General features: G+C 44.8%; 1 protein-coding gene across 1 annotated transcript; it reads right to left on the bottom strand.

Annotated features, from left to right (window-relative positions):
• Nucleotides 1–1,745: 1,745 nt before the first annotated feature.
• Nucleotides 1,746–24,957, bottom strand: Cth (cystathionine gamma-lyase). The gene is given in 12 exon segments (NM_001310233.1): nucleotides 1,746–2,372; nucleotides 2,636–2,774; nucleotides 7,225–7,277; nucleotides 9,838–9,959; nucleotides 11,273–11,425; nucleotides 12,055–12,132; nucleotides 12,571–12,628; nucleotides 17,144–17,275; nucleotides 18,217–18,326; nucleotides 20,989–21,084; nucleotides 21,987–22,068; nucleotides 24,702–24,957. Coding segments are annotated over 12 exon segments (1,218 nt in total). The 5' UTR covers nucleotides 24,870–24,957; the 3' UTR covers nucleotides 1,746–2,345.
• Between the last annotated feature and the right edge of the window lie 300 nt (nucleotides 24,958–25,257).

Here is a 25,257-nt window from a genome sequence, read left to right as displayed (position 1 = left end):
CCTTCTTTCTGTTGTTCATGTCTGCTCTATCTTCTCAAGCTTAGAACAATGTCCTTTATAACCCCTGCAACTCTTTAGTGTGGATCCAGGTAATGGCTTGGCACAGCTACAGTGGGGTGGGGGGTGGAGGGTGCTGGAGCCCAAGAGGCTCACCTCCTCAGTGCTGAGGGAGCTCTGCTCCTTGGTGCTCTGGGCAGTGCCTAGTTTTTCTTACTTGAGAAACCCAAAGTACAAATAAATTAAAGAGAAAAATAAAAGATAGATAATAGGAAACAGGGACATGGATCTTTTGCATAGAGGAAGGGGGAGGGGAGGGGAAGGTGACGAAGAAAGAACTGAGATGTGCTGTGTGCATGGATGAACTCCCCAAGAGGAATGTGATCATCATGTACTGCAAACATGAACTCATAAAAATTAAAATTGAACAACAAAAATAACTTTGACCTCCACCCCACCTACCCTGCCCAGAAAATCCATGCCATTATTTACAACACAGCCCAGTCGGCCTGCTGTAAAGCAGGTTTGAGGAAGCCAGGCTGCTGTCTCCAGTGACAGCCCATTGAGTGAAGGCTCAATGATAAGTCACAGCCCCCGGTCCCCAGTGGCCAGGGCCCCATCGGTAACTGACAGCTTCTCTAGGGCGACCCTGTTTCTTAGGGAGATGAGCAGAGCACAGGAAGTGCTCCTCCGGCTGGGTGCAGGCTGCCTGCCTGGGGAGTCAGGAGCACACCGGAAGCACCACCATCTCCCACTAGAAAGTCCTCCCACCCCTCAGCTGGCCTGAGTTTCTGCCCAAACACAAGTGGTAGAGGCTGACTTGCAGCTCTAAATAAAAACACCATTACACTTCTCCTTGGGTTGCTCTTTGTTTATTTCCACAGCTCTAAGGTCCTGGGATGACAAGAAATCGGGCCTGCCAGGTTCCCCAGTGGCATTCAACCTGCCTCACAGTGCTGCTGCCTGGAGAGACCAAATTCCCAGACCCTCACACATCAACATTCGGAAGGCAGACAGCACACAATAATGTGCATTCTCATGTATTCTCCTCCTGCCTGGCACTATTATTCTCCAGGTTCCATGGTTATTTTTCTTCTAACCAAAACTAGTAGCAACACCAAGACGTAATATATACTAGGAGATGGAATCCTTTCATACAAGAACAATTTTCTACAAATCAGTCCAAGCCAGGTGTGGTGGCACACACCTGTAATTCCAGCACTCAGGAGGCTGAGGCAGAAGAATCACTGTGAATTCCAAGCCAGCCTGGGCTACATAGTAAGTTCAACCCCAGCCTGAACTACACAGCAAGACCTTGTCTCAAAAAACAGAAAAGTAAAGAAAAATCAGTCCAAAAATCCAATTGTTTGATTTATGGTTTAGTGAGAATAACTTGCTGTTAACTATAAAAGATTCTGTTTTCAAATACATCTTCCTTCAGCTTAATAAATTTACTATTTTAGATAAAAATATAAAAAGTATGAAAGTGGCCTTTAACTTACCATGTATGGAATTTGTAATAGATCTGCAGCACTAGGTTTGAGAATGATAGTTACCCAATCAAATTTATAAAAATTAATATTAGAGGGCTGGGGATGTACCTCAGTAGCACCACACCTGCCTGGCAAGGACAAGGTCCTAAATTCGATTCCTGGTACTGAAAAAAAAACTGATATTAGAGACTTAGACCTCTACAAGCAACTTCTGGGAATTAGAAGGATCTAGAAATTTGAGTTCATGTCACATGATATAGGAATATTATGATAAATTTGATAATTACATTTATTTTTTGAAAAATAATAGGTAGTAACTTTAAATCAGAAATTCACAATAGACTTTTCAAGTATTTGATTTTTGATACACGGTAATCAAATGTAAATCACTGCTTTCAATACTCTGTTCAACAATGTGCAAAAATCAGACCTGATTTAAGAAATATCATTTAAGAATTTGACTTCTTTACAAAGCATCAAAACTGAATCACCATTACATTGTAAGCATGATCGAAGTAAGTCTTAGACTATGAAAAAAAAGAACCTAATCCCCCCAAAGCGGCACAAATCTCACCTCCTCCAGAAACAACTATATAGCAAAATTTGTTTAGTATATGTGCTGCCAAAGCGAGCACTATATAGCAAAATTAACAAAGAAATATTAGCAGAACTGACCTCCCAGAATATACAGGAAACCATTTTAACAGGAAACATCCCTACAAGGTTACAGCTACAAAAGGTAATGAGGTCCCTTAAATTTCCTCTTGAAAATTCCGCAAAGCCTCACTCAGGCTCCTTCTGATTACAAAGATCTGATCTCCTCAGGAAGCAGCTTCTGACAGCAGCTCTGGAGTCCTACTTGGGGCTTCCATTCTCGGGGTGCTGTAGAGAAAAATGTTACTTTGTCTGCAGGCCAAGACCTCACTTCCTCTACAGGTCTATTCTGAACACTATTAGGGTTTAAATCTGCACTTTGACCTGAATTTCCTGCACATTTACCCGTGCTGTCTACGGTAGGAAGAGAAGAACCTTTAGACTTCACAGTGAATACAGTGATCTCCCACCCTCGAGATCTGAGAAAGAGAGGAGAGAAGGAGAGGGAGAGGGAGGGAAAGGGGTGGGGGGAGAGAGAGAGAGAGACTCACTGCTGCCTTCAAAGCTTGATCTAGATCTTCCAGAAGGTCACTTTCATCCTCCAAGCCCACAGAGAGCCGGATGAGCGTGTCACTGATTCCAAGCGTTTCTCTGTCATTCCTAGGCACCGATGAGTGGGTCATGATCGCCCTGGAAGAAGACGTGAGCAGATCTTGATCACTATCTTGTACCAGGGAAGGCAGAGTTCAGTCTCATCTATGTAATTACCCTCAATTTTTTTCTGCCTCAAAAAACAAATTTTTCATATCTGTGTAATTTTTCATGTGCAGAAACAAAATAACTATGAAACTTTTCTAATCACAACTTTAGTGCAAACCAAGATTTTAAAATTGTGTTTATACCACTGGTAAGATATACCCAGTGCCAACGCTGGAGGTGCCTATCAAGCAGCCCCATCCAGGAGGGAAATACCAGCCTCCAGCAGGTATGAGGTTAGATCAAAATATATGGTGAATGCTGACGTTTTTAAAAATATCACAGTAAAAGACACACTGGCATGAATTGCCCTCAGATTTTCCCTCTCACTTTGAGCACACTTGGCCCATCATTTCTGCCACCTTCTGAACAGTCCCAGAAGTCCTTTCCTGAGCGTCTTTAAGGGGCATGATCAGAAATGCGGTGAATGCTGCTGCCAAACACCGTCCAAGGGAATGGCAGACTCATGAAAACATTATGGTGCCCTCGTCCACGTTGTTCACCAGGCCTGGCACCGGGCAGCTTCTGGCTGCTCCTCAAAGTCAAAGTGACCGTGAGCCAGGGATTTAGCTCAGTGGCACTGCGCCTGCCTCCCAAGTGCAAGGTCCTGAGTTCGATCCCCGTTACCAAAACAAAAAACAAAAAACAACCCAAAGTGACTGAGAAAGGGAGAGGTTCTGAAGAGACTTAGGACATCGAAGTGACCACAACAGTACAACTGAAGACACAAAAGAAGACTTCGACTTCCAGAACCGCTTTAGAAAGTGGCAAGAGCCATGGGCTTGGTGTGTTCCAAGAGAGGGGGAATATTTCAAGGGGGATTCACAGCAATGTGTCCTTCACTGTAATAATTTTTAAATATCTACTGTATTTTTTATCACACCTCGCAGATTAGCATATCAGCCTAAACAAAGGAGGCTTTGGCCTGAAGTCATGCACCCATGACCAAGCTGCTGGGCACTTGGGCAACAGCCTGCAGGATTCATTCCATCTGACTCAGTGGATTCATCCAGAATGCCCCTTCTGAGGTGGATCAGGGAAAGACAGGCCAGGACGACAGAATCAACCACTAAGCAGCAAGAATCCCAGCTCGTGTAACCCATGACATACAGGCCTTGAATTTCCAAGCTAGCTAGCAGCTAACTCATCGGTACTGTCCACATGAGGAGACGCAAAGCACCTCAGAACTGGAAACCAAGGACAATGAGGTATTTTCTTCGCTTTAGGTAACAAACCAGGTGCTAAAGACTAGGGCAGTTCACCAAACAGAGCCATCTACAGAGACCTCCAAGTGAGTAAGGGCAAAAGGCCTCCAGGGCCCAGGGGAGGGAGACAGCTCTGCCCCCAGGCACCGAGGTGGAGACCCCGGCGACTGGCTTGGCCTGGACACAAATCGCCACCACAAATTGCCACCGACCCACTTCCTTTCCCCCGGGCACTCAGCAAGTCAGTGCTCAAGCCGCTTCCTCCCTCTCGCTGCAGGCCCAAGGGGGCCTCAGTCGGGGTCTGAGTAATGGGTATCTTCTCCCCTCACTCCGGGAAGTTTTACGCACTAACAGCCTCCTGCAAACGTTCCCCCCAGCAGGCTGTGCGCATGCCTGGAGATGAAACCTGGCTGTCACTCCTGTTCCTTACACTGGCTTGGAACCTGGTTACAGCTTCCTGTCTGCGGTGCCTATTTTCATATCGGGAATAATAATGGAGCCTGCTGTGTGCTTACCGTGAGGCAGGTATTCATGCTAAATCATTATTTTAAAATGTCAAATTAGAAGCCAAGCGTGCTGCACACTTGTAATCCCAGCACTCGGGAGGTTGAGGCAGGGGGATCACCACAAATTCGAGGCCAGCCTGGACGACATAGTGAGTTCAAGACAGCCTGAACTACACAGCAAGACCCTGTCTCAAAATAAATAAATAAATAATAAAATCAATCCGTACATAAAGTGTTCCATGGTTTCCCTTACAAGAAACCCAAATTAAGGGTCGGGGATTTAGCTCAGTGGTGCCACTGCCTGCCTCACAAGCGCAAGGTCCCGAGTTCGATGCCTAGTACCAAAAAACAAAGGAAAAGAAACCCAAATTATAAACAAAGTGCAAAATAAAACATATATAACAGGAATTAGGGAGATAAATCTTAAAAGGAAGGAGATCAAGACATAGAGAGAGGGAGGAGTGAGGGCAGGAAATGGGGTGAAGAAAGGAAAGACGATGTGCTGTGTACACCTCCATACAGGGAAGGTAAACATTATGTGCTGTGAACATGGACTAATAAAAACTTTTAAAAAATAAAGTTAACATGCTAAAAAATGGGTAAAATGTAATATAACACCTATCTTTTCTTTTTAACCTGGAATATTCTTTTAATTTTTCTTCATGTTTTGAAATTTTTCAAAGAAAACAGAGAATATGTATTGTTTTAAAAGTAACATCCAAGCATATTTCCCAGAACTCAAGGAGAGAATCTCTACATTTAGGGGGTCCATTTGATACCTAGCATACAGAATAAAAATTATTCACATTAAAAAATACATATATTTTTTGCCAGGCTTAGTGGTGCATGCCTATAATCTCAGCTCTCTGGGAAGCTGAGACAGGAGGATAATAAGTTCGAGCCCAGCCTGAACAACTTAGTGAGACCCTGTCTCAAGATAAAAAATTAAAAAGGGCTTGAGATGTAGCTCAGTGTGAAGGCCTCGAGTTCAATCCAGAGTACTTGCAGATGCCTTGTAGATGATTATAACACCTATGTTAATAGTCTAGCCATGGGTGTTACCTGAAAGAACATCTATGAAGTCCTTATCAGTACCTGGAATACAGTAGGTACCTAATGAAACGTAATTCACAGCGGTAGCTAACATTTATTAAATTGGCTATGAATATGCACAAACTCATTTGCTTAGGGATTTTCCCCATGTGCTCTTGACAACTCTAAGAACGAGGAGATGGAGATGGAGGAAGCAAGGTCATGATCTGGAAAGGGTAAGAAGCACCCCTGAGGGCAGGGCTAACGCACCTGAGGCGAGAGCCTGACCCAGCGCCCGCTGTCCTCACTCCCGGCCTCCTTGCGTCGATACTGTTCCGGTCCCAGCACAGTTAGTAGACGCAGGATGAAGAGCGGCCACAGACAAGCCCTGACCTAATTCTCTCGTCCCCGGCCTCGGGCTCGTGGCCCAAGCTGCAGGGTCCAAGGCCAAGCAACTTCACACCCAGTTCCTAGCGAATCTGGTGGCATCGATTTTTAAGAAGCCAGCCCTTAACATAATACATACTCCATCACTATAAAAACAAACCAGTTTTGCATGCCGAGTGTGCCCTCTTGTGCACCCAGACTTCCTAGCAGGCATCTTCTTGAAAGACGAGCAAAAGGCACCTATGTTATCTGAATTATTTCTTTGTAAGATTGTTTCACTCCCTGCACAACCTATAAACCAGTGAGGAGAGAGGCAGCCCTCGACTTCAGTAATTCCTGACATTCCTCGACTCACTGCTTCTAGGACACAGTCATTCCATAAATGTGTATGAAAATTAAAATACGAAGACAAATCACATATATTTGCAACAGTTGGAAATTATTAGGTAACGACGTTGCCTTAACGTTGCAGTAACTACAACAAAGGTCATAGCAACATGCAATAAAGGCAGGAGTCAGCTCAGGAATGCCTGCTGGACAGATGACCAATAAATGATCCTCGATAAGTGAATTATCAACCCCACTTTATGAATCAAAAACATTGAAATTCAATGGTGAATTGGTGGAAACCTCTCTCAAATGGAAAAGCAGGCTCCTTTTACTCCACCTCACTATTTTTGTTACTAGTGAGCAAATTTTTTTTTTTTTTTGTACTGGAGATCAAACTCGGGTCCTTGCACCTGCGCAGGAAGCAGCGAAACCACTGAGCTAAATCCCCGGCCCTCGTCTCACTATTTTTGATGTGAAGTCTCAAAACTACAGTTGCCAACGGATTCCTGTGTGACATCCAAGTCGATCACCTAAACATTCGGGATCTTGGTTTCCTCGACTGTAAAATAATGTTACCAAGGACCTCGGTAACAGGCTGTCCAGAACGGTCCCAGCCTCCCCTCCGAGACCACGTGGGCCGCCCTGGGTCTGAAGTCTGAGATCCTAGAAGGTAATTATGGCTGGAATCTCCATGGCAGACGAGGAAGGGAAACGATATTGGACAGAGCACGGCTCGCTGACGAGTAGCCTAGATGTTTAAACTCTCTGTCCTAACGGGGCTATGGACCATTCTGATTAGTTAGCACTACACCAGTCTGACTGTCGAACATTTGGAGTTACCCTGGTTTTTCATACTTCATTTCCAGACAACCATTAAAGCTGACTCTAGATTTAAAATACTGAGAAAAATACAAATACACTTACGGAAGTTCAGCAAGACTTTCATATCCTCCCAAACTCTCGGCCAGAGTAAATAACTGTAACAAAGAAAACATACAATTAGACCTTCCAGTAAAATAAGAACACTAAAATCTACAAGTGAATGTTCTTAATGAAATCGTCCTGGCAAAGGGGGGCATGGAGAATAGCAGTGATTATGAATAAACTAAATACTGGGCAAGAAACTCAGAGAAAAAAATGAGAATAAAATCTGTACCAATGATTTCACCAATTAGACAAATTAAGTGTAAGCTTTTCAAACAGCAAATGATGACCAAAGTGAGCCTCCTACACCATCCTAATTTGGCTCTGTGCTCACTTATGTAGTATTCAACATGAGCTCTAAAACTTCAAAATAAATTTTTTGTTGTTTGTTTTTGAGACAGGGTCTTGCTATATAGTTCAGGCTGGCCTTGAACTCACTATGTAGCCCAGGCTGGCTTCAAACATTCAGCAATCCTCCCGCCTCAGCCTCCCGAGTGCTGGGATTACAGGTGTGTGCCACCACGCCTGCTCCGGGTTGGCTCTCTGCTGCCTGTCTGGTGCTGTCATCTCCCGTAAGGGACAGCATTGGCCAAAAGTCCCTCACCAGAGGCCAAAGCCACAGGGCCACCTGATCTTGGACTTCCAGCCTCCAGAACTGTGAGCCAAATATATACCTCCTCTCTTCTTCATAAATCACTCGGCTTCATGCGTTTCATGTTAGCAATAATATACCTAACCTCAGGTATTTTGCTCTAGCCATACAAAATGGACAAAGATAGGTCACAGTGTCAAATAATTTTACAAAAAAAAAAAAAAAATGAGGCTGGGTGTTGTAATGCACGCCTATAATCCCAGCACTTGGGAAGCTGAGGCAGGAGGATGGCCAAGAGCTCAAGGCCAGACCGGGCTACATAGTGAGACCCCGTTAAAAAAAATTTTTTTTGAGGTACGGGTCTTGTTATGTTACTAAGGCTGGTCTTGAATTCATGAACTCAAGAGATCCACCCACCTCAGCCTCCCAAGTAGCTGGGGTGATGACAAGGGTGCACCACCCTGTCTGGCCTAATTTTACAAATATTTCTGAGACTGCTCTGTAGTACTCAGCACTCTTTCTAAGTTTAGACGCGGACAGGGTTGAGGTGCTTGGAGGACCCTCGCCTGAACTCTCCAAGCTGCTCCGTGAGACCATGGTGAGGACCGTGAGAGCCTCCTGAGAGCTCCCAAGAGCCTCTCGCCTCTGGGAAAAGCAGACAGAGGCACCTCCTCCCTCGGCCCAGAGGTGCGGGCCCGAGAGCCACAGGGAGGCTGGACTCTGGGACGGCGCCCTGCGTGGGACAATCGCTGCTCGCCAGTTTGAGGTTAAACAAAACTGTAAAATCTCGGGCCGCGAGTACTATTCTGCGAGTGTCCTGCAAGAGGAGCAAACATTTCTAATAAATTTGAACTCAATGAATGAGCAAAGTCCCGCAGTACGAGTGGTGCATGACGCTGAACGTCCGAGGTCAGGGATGAGGCAGTGGTTCCCAGCCCACCCGCCTTCTCTGCGGGATCCTGGGTGATTGTCGCCCGGGAGCAAGAGGAGAGGGAGGAGAAAACGGCAGAGGAAGCCCTGCTTCGCCTGAGATTAGGGAGAGGTGGGACTACAGAGAACACCACCCAAATAAGGCTGCCGCAGGGCGAGCAATGAATCTGTTTAACGATATCACAATGCCACATTTCCATAAAATCCTCAGAAGGAGGCAGACGCGAGTGTCATTGGATGAATTCCTAGTTAAAGCTGCATGGAAAGAAAAGGCTTCCACTGAGCCAGTAGACCGCAGTGATTCGGTTAATGACAGTGAAAGTAGTCCTGCACAGTAACCCTCCTCCCCTGAGTCCCTCACACCCAGCCACCAAGGTTTTTGAAGGTGAGTGCAGGTTAATTTGTTTATTTTTCTTTCTTTCTTTCTTTCTTTTTGGTACCAAGGATTGAACTCAGGACCGTGCGTTTGCCAGACAGGTGTGGTGCCACTGAGCTACATCCCTGGCCCCTATTTTTCTTTACATTTTGTATTTTCTTGATTATATTATATTATATTACAGTGTTATAATCATTTTTATATGAATATTTTGGGGTTGTGGAATGAATCATCTGAATTTCCATTATTTCTTATGAGGTAATTCACTTTGATATACAAATGCTTTGGGTTAAAGCATGCTTCTGGAACAAATTATGCTCGCAAATCAAGGTTTTAAGGTATTTCATTTAAAAGAGGGTTCACTTTTAGATAAATTTGAAAATCAATGCATTAGAAACTTCTATTCTGGCCCGGGCATGATGGTGCACACCTGTAATCCCAGCACTTGAGAAGCTGAGCCAGGAGGACTGCCAGGAGTTCGAGGCCAGCCTAGGCTATATGGCAAGACCCTGTATATATATATTACATACCGTCCCTCCCTGATTGGTTGGAAGGCATGCAAAGTCAGGCAAAAGAACATATTCAGATGTCTGCTACTAAGCCACTGTCATTTACCTCATTTTCAACCCAGTGCATTTCATGGTGAAGACGTTTACTGGTAGGACCTTCAGGTGCAGAAAGCTAGTGAGAGGTGGAGCTAGGTCGGGAGGTTTACCTTCAGGTGCTGCAGGAAGGTCTCGGCATGCTGAAGGGAGCCCTTGATGTAGAAGGTGACCATCCCTGGGCAGCCCGTGCACTGCCGTTTGGCCAGCTCATGTTGTGGGTGGGAGGGCAGCCCTGCAATCGCAAGGTGGACAGTCTTTTAGAGCCTGGTACACTGTTTCGGGGCCACAGTCTCACTGCCCACTGAGGACACCAGAAGTGACCCTCATGATGAGGCCCAAGCCATGTCCACCCTGACCACCGTGCTGGTCCCCAGCCACCTCTCCAGCTTCATGCACATGGGTTTCTACCCGCTGCATGGCTCACCATCGCTGCATGGGGTTCTTCTCCCCAGCAGCACCTTGCAGGACCTTTGCACATGCTGTCACCTCCCCAGGCTCCCCTGTTACTTGCATCCTTCTATAATTCCTGCTTAATACCAGGTGTGAATGAAAACTACAGGGGAGTCTTTAAATTTTTAAAATTTACTGTAATAAAAGACTCATGGCCATGAATCTCCCTCAAAATCCTCCCCCTCACTGTGGGCACGCTCATCCCACCATCATGGCCACTTCCTGCAGCAGCTCTGGAGTCTCTCCTGAGGGTCTTTAGTTTCGCTGTCCTGGCTGCCTTGATGTTGAACTGATTCAAAACGCTTCCCAGTCATGGTCGTTTTGACTTTGAGGAAGAGCTAGAAGTCATATGGTCCCAGATCCGGTGAAGAAGGTGGATGAGGATACAGCATCACGTTTTTACAACCCTGTCTTTCTGTTGCATGGTGCTCGGCAGCAGCAGTCACTGTATTTTTATCACACCTCGTAAAGACACTCAGGAAAGAGGACTCCAGAGCTGCTGCAGAAAGTGGCAAGGACAATGGGACGAGACAAAGCAGGAGGGAGGATTCTGAGAGGGTTTAATGGAGATGTGTCTTTAATCATAATACATTTTTTTAAATTTAAACATTCACTCTGCATATTTCAATCACAGTTTGTCTTAACCAGTACATCTACACCTTAAGGGTAAACCGCTTTCTTCTTTTAGTAACTGAATCCCATTCCTAGCATAAACCTTGACTTATAGTTGGTAATTAATAAACATTTGTTAGCCAGCATGGCGGCTCACACCTGAAAGCTAAAGACCCACACAGAACTATGGAGTATGGAAGACGAGTCTCTAACTCCCGTTCACCCGGCCAAAGACCACATCTGTCTACTCCCACTAGACCTCCCTCAGAGCCACTCAGCAGCTTCGATAATAAACAGACAAGTGGGCCTGGGAGCACGTATCTGTAATTCCAGCACACTGGGAGGCTGAAGCAGGAGGATCACCACAAATTCCAGGGCAGCCTGGGCTACATGGCAAGACCCTGTGTCATAAAAAAGAAGGAAAAGAAGAAAAAAGAAAAGAGAAAAGAAAAGGAAAGGGAAAAGTAAATCAGATCAACGTACCAGGATAAAGAACCTTTTCTACCCGGGGGTTGGATTCCAGGAAGCGGGCCACGGCCATTCCGTTTTGGAAATGCTTCTCCATGCGGATTTGCAGGGTCTTGAGGCCTCGAAGGCACAGGTAACAGTCGAGAGGGGAGGGCACCGTTCCCAGAGCTGCCAAGGGAGCACATGTTGGCTTAGCCAGGCCTTCCGGGCTGGAATATCTGCTGGGCCTTCTGGGCTGGAATATCTGCGGGCCCCTCCTTCACCGAGTGACTTGTGAGGCCAGCTCCAGCGCTCCAAGGGGAGGGGGAGGTTTACCGGGAAACTGCTGCATCACATGGGGAGCATGAAAAGGAAGCAGGAAATGTGCTTGAAAATAAGAGAGGCCGGGCATGGTGGAGCACACCTGTAACCCCAGCACTCAGGAGGCTGAGGCGGGAGGATCCTCATGAGTTCAAGGACAGCCTGGGCTACACAGTGAGTTCAAGGCCAGCCTGAACTGCAAAGCAAGACCTTGGCTCAAAAAAACAAAAAAAGAAAAGAACAAGGTGGGGGATGAATCTCCTGTAAACTAAGTAAAAACACAGAAGTATGAACTTTTCAACTATGAAGATAAATAGTCCTCATTGGATTTTTTAGGGCTGTTTGTTTATTTGTTTTCAGAGACAGGGTCTCTCTATGAGGTTCAGGCTGGCCTTTAACTCGCTGCCTATCCCAGACTGGCCTTGAATTCAGGCAATCCTCCTGCCTCAGCCTCCCAAGTGCTGGGATTATAGACATGTACATTTTTTAACACTTACTATTTTGCAGGAAACGAAGTCTGTCATTGAGGTCTTCAGAATTCACGGACACTAAGCCCATCAGCACATCACTGTGCCCTAGCAAAACGAAACCATGTAGGGGAAAAACAATTTATGCTGGGTCTTCACTTTATCATTTCCAAAATGTTAACTTTCCTTTGGAAAAAAAAAAAAAATCTCAGGAAAAAAAGTCCTCTAAAAGAAGTTGAAGTACACTTGATTCAATTGTCGGAACAAAACCTATTCCTAAACCAATAAAATAACAGTATGCAAGAACTAAATATTCCTTTCCAAGCTGCCAGCAGGGTGAAAGCATAATCTTCAACAGTAAATTATAATCCTTTCCTCCTGAATCACGAACATAGCTTTGCCTTCTATAAAATAAATCCTATTATTAATCAAAACATTTCTTTTTATTTTGTACATGAGTCACAGATAAAACCTACACAATAGTAGAAAAGAAGCATCAAAATATCCTTTCCCTGTCCCTGAAGCCCTCAGCTGTGTGGATCTTACCGTTCATGTACTTCGTGGCAGAACACATGCAGATATCAGCTCCCAGAGCCAGAGGCCGCTATAAGACAAAGCAGGCTTTTATTTTAACTGAGAAACCATTTGAAACCAGTGTGTTTCCCCATCTATCTGCAGCTCTTAATTCCACTCCCAATCTAGTCAATACGAATTTTGCAAATATTTGCTTATCTCACAATTTTCCGCAATCTCTGACACTATCCATCTTCGTCTTTGATGCTCACCACATAAATATAAAATAGGAAATGCTGGGCCCCACACAGAGCCGGAAAGCACAGGTTGGATGCAGACAGCAGATGGGGCCACCCGGTCCAGGCCTCCTGAGCCTGTGAAGTAGGAGTGGCTACCTTTTTTTTTTTTGGTACCGGGGATTGAACTCGGGTCCTTGCGCTTGCGCTGCAGGCGGCAAAACCACTGAGCTAAATCCCCAGCCCCAGGAGTGGCTACCTTTGAAGTCCCGGCCAGACACCAGACCTTTAAGACTCATGAAGCACAGAACTCTGTTCACAGAGTGGTTCAGAGTATAAACTGTTCTGCTTACATTTTTAATCTTTAAAACTTTATGAGGTGCTTTGTGATTATTCACCTTAGGTGTGTCACGACCTTAACCACTACTGACTCTTTTACTACACCAGTTTTGTGAACTACAAAGTCACCCATAAAGACACTTGTTTGGGTTTTTTCTTCCTGCCTAATTTTGATGCATATTAATCCTTCAGTCTTAAAATATCTGTTTACAGTGGGAGTTAAAGTTACCACTGAACAATATGTTACCAACATGTTTCCACGTACATTTTCTTCCTTCTTTTCTTTCTCCCTTCCTTCCTTCCTTCTTTCCTTGCATTTCCCTTTCTTTCTTTCTCATTTTCTTTCTGTCCTAAGGATTGAACCCAGATGCTTTGCACTGAGCTACATTCTCAGCCCTTTCCATTTTTTTTTGTTTGTTTTCCATTTTGAAATGGAGTCTTGCTAAATCAGGAAGTTGTCCAGCTGGTTTAAAACTTGTGATGCTCCTGTCTCAGCCTGCCAGAGTGCCAGGATTATAGGCGTGCACCACCATACTCGGCCTCATTTTCTTTTGAAGTGTCAGCCTGGTTTTTGATCTAACTAGATCAAAAGCCTAAGGTCTCTCCCAGCACTAACTTGCTGTGAACTTCACAGTCAAAAGAGAAAAAAAACAATACCTGACATCTGTTGATCTTACCATGTGCCAAGAACCAGGCTTATACTTTACCTGACCCAGGGAAGTACCTAGAAAACACTTTGCCTAACTCTGTACAATCAGTGCCTTCATGGTTCTCATTGAACAAATAAGAAAAATGAGGCAGATTAAAAGCTTTCGGAGCCAGGACTCGCAGCCAGGCCATTTGGGATAGCAATCCTGAGCCACCAGACTGCAGCTGCATGCTGCAATTGGTGTGCTCGTTTTGCTTTTTGAAAGACTAATAGAAAACACAGAAGATAGGCAGAGCAGGAAGAGAATATATGCAGTCTTCACACGGATCAGAGTGTGAGGGCCTCTCCAGAGCTGCCCGGCAGCTGCCCTGGGAACATGAATCTGATTAATTCAAGTAGGATGAATCCAGATGGAAGTGAAGTGAATTCCAGTCCTTGGCATGGAAAAGTGTTGTGAGTTTCAGAAAGGCAGAAAAACTGGACAGGACCTGTTTTACTGGCAGTGATAGAAGAAAGAGGGCTAGGTTTGGTGGGTAACCTAGGCAGGGCCTGGCTAAAATAATCCATTTGATCTTTTGCAAATGCACAGATGAAAGGTGACTCGGCCAAAGCGATGGCAGATGGTGCTCACCATCCTAACGGGGCTGGCGTATGGTTTGGGATCAGTGAATCCAAGTCTGAAATCACCTGGGACGAAGCGATGAGGCCAGGAGATTTTCACTTGGAAACGGATTTTTACCTGTCAGAGGCAGCCGCAACATCACGGGCCAAAGGCAGGTGGCCTGTGAAGCACTCTGAATGCGATGTAGTCAGGAAGAGTTTCAGGAAAACAAAATAAAACACAGCGGCGACTCCAAACAGAATGGGGGAGAGCCACGAAACAGTAAGCTGTGTTCTGTGCATGGACCCAGTCTGCATGATGAACACGATCAGCAAGCACTGCAGCATGCACTGATAAAAGTAAAACAGAAGACCACAAGGCCGGAGGGAGGGAAGGCTTATGCGGTGCGCTAAGGAAGTGGCCAAGGCATCGGCAGGGACCCAGGAGAGAAGGGGAAAGGTGAAGAACTGAACTACAAACATCTGGAGCAACAAGCAGGGATGACAGGAATTCTGCAGGATAAAGAAGAAATAGAAGAAGCGTGCTAAGTACAAGTACAGCAGGAAGTAAAGAGCAAAGACAAGGTAACACCTCACCAGGAAAGGAAGCGGAGTTAGGCTATGGTGAGGAAAGGGAGGGGAAACACAAGGGGAAGAGGCACAGTTCCTAACAGCTGAATCTTAGTTGCAGCCTCCATGGCCGTCAATAGATGAATGGATAAAGGAAATGTGGTGTTTACACACCATGGAGTACTACTCTGCCATAAAGAAGGATAAACTTGTGTCATTTGTAGAAAAATGGATGCACCTTGAGACCATAATGTTAAATGAAATGAATCAGATGCATGCGCTTCAATATCACATGGTTTCTCTTATATGAGGGACCCAAAATATAAATAAAGAGTAAAATAAAAAACAGATAATAGGAAGTAAAGATATAGATCTTTTGCAAATGGGAAGGGAATCAAGAGATGAAGGGAGGGGAGGGGAAGGGAATGAAAAAAGAATTGAGATGTGTTAGACACATGCACCAACTCCACACAAGAAGCGTAAACATTATGTACTGCAAACAGGAACTAATAAAAACAATTAAATAAAAATATCAGAAAGTAAAGGGAAAAGGCAGATGAGTAGACCAAAGAGACTCTCCAAAATGATCTAACAAAAAGATCAAAAGAAAAAACTTTTTAAAAAAAAAAAATCAAGAGGAAGAAACTCGGGTGTGGGAAGTGCAGAAGAAAAAGGAAGAGAACAGAGTGCTGGGGAGAGTTGTGCTGAAGGAGGTAAATGTGGGGTAGTGAGCAGGAAAGATCATCCAAGGGAGGTGCTTGCATCTCCTCCAGAATTTCTGTGCTGAAACCTAATCCCCAAAGACTTGGGATCAGGAGTGAAGTCTTCGTTCACGAGGGCAGAACAGAATAAGCACCTTTGTAAGAGAACCCTGGGAGCCAGGTGTGGTGGTGCACACCTGTAAAGCCAGCACTGGAGAGGCTGAGGCAGGAGGATCATGAGTTCAAGGCCAGCCTGGACTGTATAGTGAGGGAGAGACAGAGAGGAGCCCCAGGGCCCCGGCTGGGTTCCTCTACCCTGTAAGGACACAGGGAAATGCCATCTGGAACCTAAAGTGCGCTGGGTCCAAATCTGTTGCCCCTTGGTCGTGGACTTGCTGGCCTCCAGAACTGTTAGCTAACATGTTTCTGTTTCCAAGCCAGCCCCGTTATTTTGCCTTACCAGCCCAAACAGACAAGGCAGGAGCACTATAAATACTTAGTTATAATGGAAAACAAATGAAATAGAAACTCCTAATTCAAATAAGTTACAGACACAGAGAGTTAAAGATACAGAGTTTAGTCACAGTCTCAGGGTGCTGAGGGAAGAAGAACTACAAGAAGGAGAAGTGGAAAAATAACATGTGTGACATCTACTGTGATAGCCCTGAGGAGAGCTTTTCCTTTTACAAGCGTTTAGCAGGTTAGCTAGATAAGAACTTAATTTTTAAAAAGAGAAAAGGAGCCAGGTGTAATAGTATGCCTGTAATCCCAGCACTCAGGAGGCTGAGGCAGGAGGATCACTGTGAGTTCAAGGCCAGCCTGGGCTACATAGCAAGACCTTGTCTCAAAAAAAAAAAAAAAAAAAAAGGTTTTAATGTGGCTCACACACACACACACACACACACACACACACACACGAGGTGTGAGTGATGAAAAAATTTAATAACCAAATAGATATTCAAGTCCCTACCATTTCGAAGGGTTTGGAAATAAGGCCATATGTTCAAAAGGTTTACACATCTTAAGAGATCTGGAAGTTTTTCATCTAAATAATATTTTTAAACTATAAGCATCAGCCAGGCATAGTGGTACAGGCTTGTAGAGCCAGCCCTCAGGAGGCTGAGGCAGAAGGATCAAGCTCAGCTTGGCCAATATAGTGAATTCAAAGCCAGCCTGAACTACATAAGACTGTCTCAAAAAAAGTCAAACAAACAAGCAGGGATGTAGCTCAGTGCAAAAATGACCCTAAATTCAACCCTCACTACCACACACATACACACACACATACACACACAAAATAAGGTATCATACAAGATATCAAACAAGAAGACATTTACTAAGGGTAGAAAAGGTCCAAATTTAATTATGTGCCTAATTAGTAGTTGTGATTAGATGATCAGATTTCTCAAGTCCAATAATGAGTCTAACACTCACTAGTTCTCCCTTTCTAACTAGGGATATCTTCTGTGTGGTCCGCTGGGCTTGCCCAAAAAGAATCTATTCTCACCCACCTGGAAGTAGGCCGACATGAAGGTGTTATCCACGATCAGCAAGATGTCTCCATGTGAGCGGACGATCTTCGCACAGGCTGCGATGTCGACCAGCTTCAAGGTGGGGTTGGTGGGGGTTTCCAGCCAGACGAGCTGGGCAATAGTTCATGGTCAATGGCTGATAGAAGTAATAGTTTGTGGACGCACACTGCGCAGACAAGAGCCTCATGCCTGGTGACAGGCCCGGTGCTTTTGCATCACAGCAGAAACACGAGGGCTCACATCTCAGCCACACACCCCCTACAACCTCTGAGAGGCCGCAGCTCCGGACCGGACCCTCCGCCCCCGCCCACTTCCACATCTCTATAGGAGTCAGGAATGTCTGCCTTATAGCATGGTCAGGAGAAGTAAGATCCTTGTCATGCTTAGGCTCTAGATGTCCCCCCAAATCTATGCAGTCATAGATATGTGATGCTGGAGTCCAGGGCTTTGATTACAAACCACTACACCAGGCTGATTGGTTTGGTACCATCCCAATCCCTGTAGTCTGGATAAAAGGGGCAGAAAGACACTGCTAAGGTCTCTTGTTGCTTTTGCTGCTTCCTCTGGCATGAACTGTTACCCCTCTGCCACCTGCTTCGGAACCAGCCAATTATGGACTGAACCCTCTATGAACTGTAAGCCCAATAAACCTCTTCCCCTCTAACTTTCAGTGTCCAGTATTTTGTCCCAGCAATGAGAGGAAAGTACGCTGGCTCACTTAACTTTCAGAGCTGCCTTCTGAATGAAGCCAGCAGTTATCTTCATCTTACAAATGAAGACACTGAGACATTGGCCTAGCAATTTGCCCAAACTAATACACCAACTATGATACAGGATCGGAGTTTGAATTTCACTCCAGAATTCATGTATGAATTCCTAAGCATTTGGCTATAACCCCTGGGAGGCCAGGCCTTTGTCAATCTTGTGGATGTTTCCAACAGCTTGTAATAAAATTCAGTATTCAGATTTAAATTCTATCCTTTAGTAAACAAAAATGATGAAAACGAGACATCACAGAGAAGACAGACAAAACTGAAAACTAGCTAAATTACTTTGGTTCGCGGTGTAATTGCTTCCTCTAGCAATTTGGTTTTGGAGCAGTCGACGTAAGAAATCTTTAATCCAAATTCAACTGCCACCCGCCTGAAGTACCGGTTTACACCTGAGGAAGAAAAGAATCAGATAAGACAGAAAGGACACTGTATCCAGAAATGTTCATTCCTTATAGGTATAAACATGTGAAGTTGGAAAAAACTCGAAATCGCTATTAAAAATGCAACTAAAAGCAAGTTCAGTGACGTGGCTTGGCTATCTGGTATAGTACAGAATAACAAGACTCCAGTCAAATAAAACACACGTGATACCCACAATGAGAGACAAGAAGCAGAAAATGTTTGGAGGCTGAAGCAGGAGGATAGGATCCCTGCAAGTTCAAGACCAGCCTGACCTACATAGCAAGACCCTATCTCAAAACACCAAAACAAACATATGATCCAGTCTCTATTTTCAAACACCAAGTGGCATGCTGCCTGAAACGTTAGTAGTTTTTTGTAACAATTTCTTCTAAGTAGACAGATCTAAAGTAAATTAACTAATGTCGATTAAATGTTCACAATAAACATTTAGTCTGATTATACTTTGGTAACAGAAAACAATTGATTACCATTCTTTGTACTTTCTCAATATTTTTGTTATGTGGCTCTAAAAGCATTTTTAATGGATAAAATGAGATAATGTAAATCTAACTGATTTTTATTTTGAAATAAGACAAATCATTTAACATTGAATAATTTATTTTATTTATTTATTTATTTTTTGATACCAGGGATCGAACTCCAGTCCTTGCGCTTGCAAGGCAGGCAGTGGAACCACTGAGCTAAATCCTCGGTGAATAATTTATTGTATAAAAAATGTTCTGAATTCTATTTTTTATATTAACAAAATTTAAAGGAAAAATTGCTACCACTGATAGTCAACAAAAAAGAGATAAATAGCCAAAAAGATAAAATGGACTTTTGAGATTATATAGACTGACCCTAGGAAATATGATTGGGAAAATAATGTAAAGGATTGTTAAAAATCAACAATTCTCAGGATTTTATTGGTCATGAAGTTTTTTTTTCCTTTGTTTTGTTTTTGGAGACAGGGTCTCACTATGTAGCCCAGGCTGGCCTTGAACTCACAGGGATACTCCTGCCTCAGCCTCCTGAGTGCTGGGATGACAGGTGTGCACCACCATGCCCGGCTGCCGTGAGGTTTTCCTAACACAATATAAAATATCTAAAGGTTAGAGATCTCTGTAATTTCAACTCAAAAACTACTGCAAGGACCCAAGGTAAAATATAAAACAACATGCAAGCTTCCAAGGGATGAAATCACTAGGAACAAGTCCTTTCCTTCAAAGAACTTAGATTTAACTTTTTGTTCAGATAAACAATAGATAAAATGATAATATTCTAGAAGTCACACTTTTTTTATTTGGAAACACTTGGAGTTTATATGTCCATTTACCAACCTTTTTGCTCTTGTTTTGAACACAAAAACCATTCTTGCATTGGTCATGGTGGCACACACCAGCATTCAGGAGGCTGAGGCAGGAGGAACACCATGACTTTGAAGCCAGCCTGGGCTACATAGTGAGCTGAAGGCCAGCCTGAAATACTTAGTGAGACCTTGTCTCAAAAAACCAAACCAAACAAAAAATCAGTCTTCCCCACCTCCAGGAACAGCCTACATAGTTACTCTTAGTAAAGGGAGTTCTTTAATTTGGGTCCATGGCGGGCTCTGAGGGTCGGGCTGTGAGACCAGCAAAGTGAAAATACTAAACACTGGTTGTAATCTTAAAAAAGGGTTTTGGGAGAAGTTCTCTATAGCTTTCAACAGATTTTCAAAAGGTTCTCTGAAACCAAAATAAAAAAGCAAAACCAGGGAGTGACCAGAAGGGTTCGTTCTTTTGTTTGTTTGTTTGTTGTTTTGTTTTCTTTTTTGGTACCGGGGAATGAACTTGGGTCCTTGCACTTGCAACGCAGGCGGCGGAAACACTGAGCTACATCCCCAGCCCGGGTTCAGTTCTTTGAGAGTGACTTGGTACAGTTCACCTTCGCTGCAGTTAGGAATTTTAAACACCAGAACAATCTCCCTTCCACACTGTCTTCTCTAGAGCAGAATACACCTGAGAGTTGATCGAGTCCTACATCCTTATTCTACAATTCTTTGATGCGTACAGTATATGCTTGCAGTACAAAATGATTTTTTTTTGGTACCGGGGCTCAAACTCAGGATCTTATGCTCAAAATTTTGAGGCAGACAGGCGGCAAAACCACTGAGCTAAATCCCCGGCCCCCATGATTATATTAGTCGTAGGGAGTTGGCACATGTACATAACCCATCTTAATTCTTTTTACTTCCCCTTCCAGCTGGACTTGAACTCACTATGTAGTCCAGGCTGGCCTCAAACTCATGGTGATCATCCTGCCTCAGCCCCTCAAGTCTTGAGGTTACAGGCATGCACCACTACGCTTGGCTTCCTTAATCTCTCTTATAAGCAGTTCCAGGCCGTGGACCCTCTGGGTTTATGTTTCTCGTTTGCCAAGTCTAAGCCAGCCCCACTTTTTTTTTTTTTCTTGGTACCAGGGATGGAACTCGGGACCTTGTGCTTGCAAGGCAGGCGGCAAAACCACTGAGCTGAACCCCCAGCCCACCAGCCCCACTTTTGAAAGACAATAAGTAATTGACAATACTGGCATTCTTGCTAACGGAATTCAGAGCTCGCTGTACTATCTTTAAGTGTCCGCCCCCACAGCGTGGACGCAGAGGGTCTCTACCTGCGTACACGTCGTCCATGCAGATCACCTCGTCCCCTGCTTTTAAAAGGTGAGTGACGGTCACAGTGGCTGCCAAACCCGAAGCAAAGGCCAAACCTGGAATAAAAATCCAGTTAGCTTCCACCAAAAAGTCAGACCAAGGATAAAAACCACCCGCAGTATTTGCTTGCATTGTGTAACGTCCTTCCCTCTGCTGATAGGTCAAGAATAAGTTATCTTTAAAAGAGACACACAGGGGCCGGGGATTTAGCTCAGTGGTTTTGCCGCCTGCTGTGTAAGCACAAGGACCTGAGTTTGATCCCCAGTACCAAAAAAAAGAAACACACACACATACACACACACGCACGCACGCACGCACATTGTGGACAGGTACTTGGTCTTACAGCAGTTCTGCCTTAGTTATAACATTTCAATACAACATTTCAAAGGAATAATTCTTTACAAAACTTGAGATAAAGGCTTATTGCCCATTAAATTACAGGTTTTTTTAAAAAAATTGTTTTGAGAAAGGGTCTCACTGTGTAGTCCAGGTTGGCCTTGAACTCACTATGTAGCCTAGGCTGGCCTTGAACTCTCAGCAAACCTCCTGCCTTAGCCTGGGACTATAGGCATGCAAGACCATTCAGCTACAGTTTTACAATATTAATCTAAAGAAATGTCAAACTTGAGGGATACAGCAAAGATATGATCCATTTCTTCCTCACATGGATATGCAATATAATATCCATATCACATTTTGTTATATGGATTTTTTAAAGAAAAAATATTTTAAATTAATTTTTGTTTGTTTTTTGAGACAGCATCTGGGTATGTGGTGCAGGCCGGCCTTGAACTGTAGGGGATCCTCCTGCTTCAGCCTCCCAAGTGCTAGGACTATAGGTGTGTCCACCACGGCCGGCCTTGAATGAGTGATTCTTCTTTTCCCGTCTGCATTCCGTGCCTCTGGCATGTTCCCGGTATATTTTAAAGGGCTCTACCGTGAGATCCTCATCACTTACTGTACTTGGCCTCATCCAGCGCTGCCACTGCTTTTTCCAAGCAGCTTCTAGTGGGATTTCCAGAGCGGCTGTATACAAAACCCTGAAGAGGAAGAAAAGAGTTCCTCTGAAGAGCGTCACACTTAGCCCCAGCCCTCACACAGACATCTCAGCAGCTATGGTGCACCCCACCGTCATGACTCTCTGTTGTTTAGTGTCTATTCATCTTGTGCCGACTTAGAGTGCAACAGCATCCTGGCTGGACGTGGCCAGACAGATCAGGTTCGTGTATCTGCCACCTCTGAGCTGGTGCCACTTGGTCAATAACGCAGCATTTGCAAGAGCCCAGTTCAGTCTCTGTGCAGTGGGAAAAGTGCAGGTGTCGAGTTCGTGAACTGCCGTGCGGGTAACGTGAGATTTGTGGCACCTGTAGCCACTAGGTGAGTGGCAATTTTTTTTTTTTTGGTACCTGGGATGGAACTCAGGTCCTTCTGCTTGCAAGGCAGGCGGTGGAACCACTGAGCTAAATCCTCAGCCAGTGAGTGGCAATTTTTAACATTAGTGTTGTTATATAAGACTCACCTTTTCTTATTAATCTGTGGGAAAGGGGGTCACCTGAGCCAACAGAGTAACCTAATTTTTTTTCTATTTCCTTTCCTAAGGACCAAGTGACACCAGTTCTATAAGCATACGAGAAGACACTATCAACAGACCCTACAAGTGCTGGGACTTCCAATCGTGGCTCTTCGGATTGGCTCAAAAAATAGGGAGTAATTCTCAGCAAAGTACCTCCTCATGCTTTCTAAAAATGTGTATTAAAAAAAAAAAATTCTCAGGGCCTGGGATTTAGCTCAGTGGTTCCACCGCCTGCCTTACAAGCACAAGGTCCCAAGTTCGATCCCCAGTACCCCCCAAAAAATAAATAAAAATAAATAAATAAAAATGTGTATTAAGCTCCTTTAACACATGTGGCACCACAATGTCCATATTCATCTAGTCATATATTTAATCCTCAAAACCCACTTTGTAGATAGTAAAGCCCAATGTCATAGGAACTACAGAGCCAGAGTTAAAGCCCTGGACCCTAACACTGATGAAAAAACCTGTAATTTTCTCCCCTGGCTCATAAAGCACACAACAAAACACAACCACTCTTTAAACTGTGTTGCTGATTCAGGAGCTCCTGCTATTAGCAATCATTTCTAAAGCCTTATTGTGTTGCCTCCTTGTTCCTGACAAGCTGAGCGGGTGTATTTATTTTGTGCGGTACTGGATATCCTCACTGCTCCCCATCAAGACCTCCTCACCATCTCCTGCAGCTGTACCCACCACAGAGAACAGAAATCGTTGGGTTCATGCGGCAGCACCAAGTAAGGGGACCCTGCCCTCTGGTAGCAAAGGCCTCGTCTATCCAATGGCTTTTAAAGTAGAAGGAGAGAATTAGACACTTCTCATGCAGCTTTTCAAATTCCCTGTAGTGCCCTTACCTGATTTTCCTAAAGACAATAAACAGACTCCTGCAGAGTTAATCATCCCTCCTTACTTTCTGACAATATCACTATTGTACCAGAATGACTAACTTCTGTACTAAATTCCACACCTTGGACAGCCACACATTCAGTAAACCCACACGCGAAACAGACCGTATGCTTGGAAGAGTCACTGTATACACATTTGGATTCCAAAATACAGGAGCAGAGGTACCTGAAGCAGCTATCGAAATGCCCTAAGAACTCCACCTCGCAAAAAAAGGTGTCTCTGAGAATCTTACTTAACACATTAACGTGGTTTTCAAAAATTAATCAAGGTTCAGGACTTGTAAAGTTTAATAAACTAATTCTTCCAAATCTCAGCAACTTTTAAATACTCTAAGACCCACCTGGTTTGCCCTCAAAATGAACAAGAGCTGTATGATTAACAAAGAATGCTCTCTCATAGGCTTTACAAGTCCTTTACGAGTCTGGGTCAATTCCTTGTGTATAAAAAGTTCCTAATACCTGTCCCGTCCTCTGAACTGGCTGTTGCAGAGATCAAATGGAAGTGGTATAAATGTGCAATGCCAAGGCACCACTGAGCAATTATTATGTACACTGCAGCTTTACAAACACCAATGACTTATGAGGTAGGTATTATTATTATCCTCATTTACAAAGGAGTGGCCTTAGGCTTGGAAAGCTTAAATAACTTCCTCCAGTAGCCAGCTCAGAAGAGGCGAGGTCAGAATTCAGACCTATGTCCTTTACCACAGGGCGAGAGAAGCCACCTGCTTACTGAGGCAACAGGTTAGCCGGCCATGGTGGCCCTGAGTCGACAGTGGAGCCCCGCTGCCCAGCTGTAGGACTGCAGCGTCCGGCCGGGTTGGAATCCCAGCTCTCACGCTGTTCACCATCCCTCAAATCTCAGCTTCCATCAGAAAAATGAGAATTTAGTTCAGTCTAGGGTGGTTAGGTTTAAATGAGTCACTACATGTAATGCATTTCATAACATGTATAATTTATAGACATAAAACTTGTTTTATATAAATATATAAATGTGTATATACCACACAGAAGGTACTCACCTATTAACCCAATACAGCTATTTGGGAATTAGCTTAATTCTAGGTGAGTTATCAGACCCTAAATTCTTTTTCAAGCTGACTCCTTACTGCGTCTCCAAATCCTTGGCTAGCAAAGGTAACACACGCAGCTGTTTCTGAGCCGACAGTCCGATCGCCCCGCCCGCCGGCCGGCTCACCGAGTGCTGGCCGGGCGCGCCCTGCTTGAACGTGGTGGAGAGCGAGATGAGCGGCACCACGGCCCGGGAGTGCCACTGCTCGGGGTCCTGGCCCGCGTGGATGGCCCGCGTGGCGAAATGCGGGAAGCCAGGCAGGAAACCCGGGCCGGCGGCGTCTTTCTTCTGCATGCTGAGCTGCAAAGGAAGGAGAAAGCGGGAAAGCCAGAAAGATCGAATCTGGGGACCCGCGGGAGGGCGCCGGAGCAGCACCTTCGCGAGTACTCTGAGTTTATCCGCCGCTCGTAGGGCCGGGGCTGGCACTGACCAATGAGAGCCGGCCCCGGTGCAGTCCCCGCTCCTCATTGGTCGGCGGGGGGGCGTTGGCTGGGCTCTCGCCCAAGCTCTCCCACGTGGTCTGGGCCGGCCCGGCTCGGTATGATTGACCGGTCGGAGTTCGCCGCGGCGGCAGAGACGACGGCCCGGTGTTGAAACCCTGACCCGGCCTTTGTCCCGGGGCGGGGTGGAAAGACGCCACCTCGACGGGAGGTCGGGTCTGCCCCGTAGGTGCTCATTAACC

Source organism: Heterocephalus glaber, unplaced genomic scaffold (assembly GCF_053883595.1).
Source record: "Heterocephalus glaber isolate CG9 unplaced genomic scaffold, H.glaber_assembly_v1.0 deba00001442, whole genome shotgun sequence".
NCBI classification, from domain to species: domain Eukaryota; kingdom Metazoa; phylum Chordata; class Mammalia; order Rodentia; family Bathyergidae; genus Heterocephalus; species Heterocephalus glaber.
Note: the sequence above shows the minus strand (reverse complement) of the source record. Positions and strands in the feature narration are given on the sequence as shown.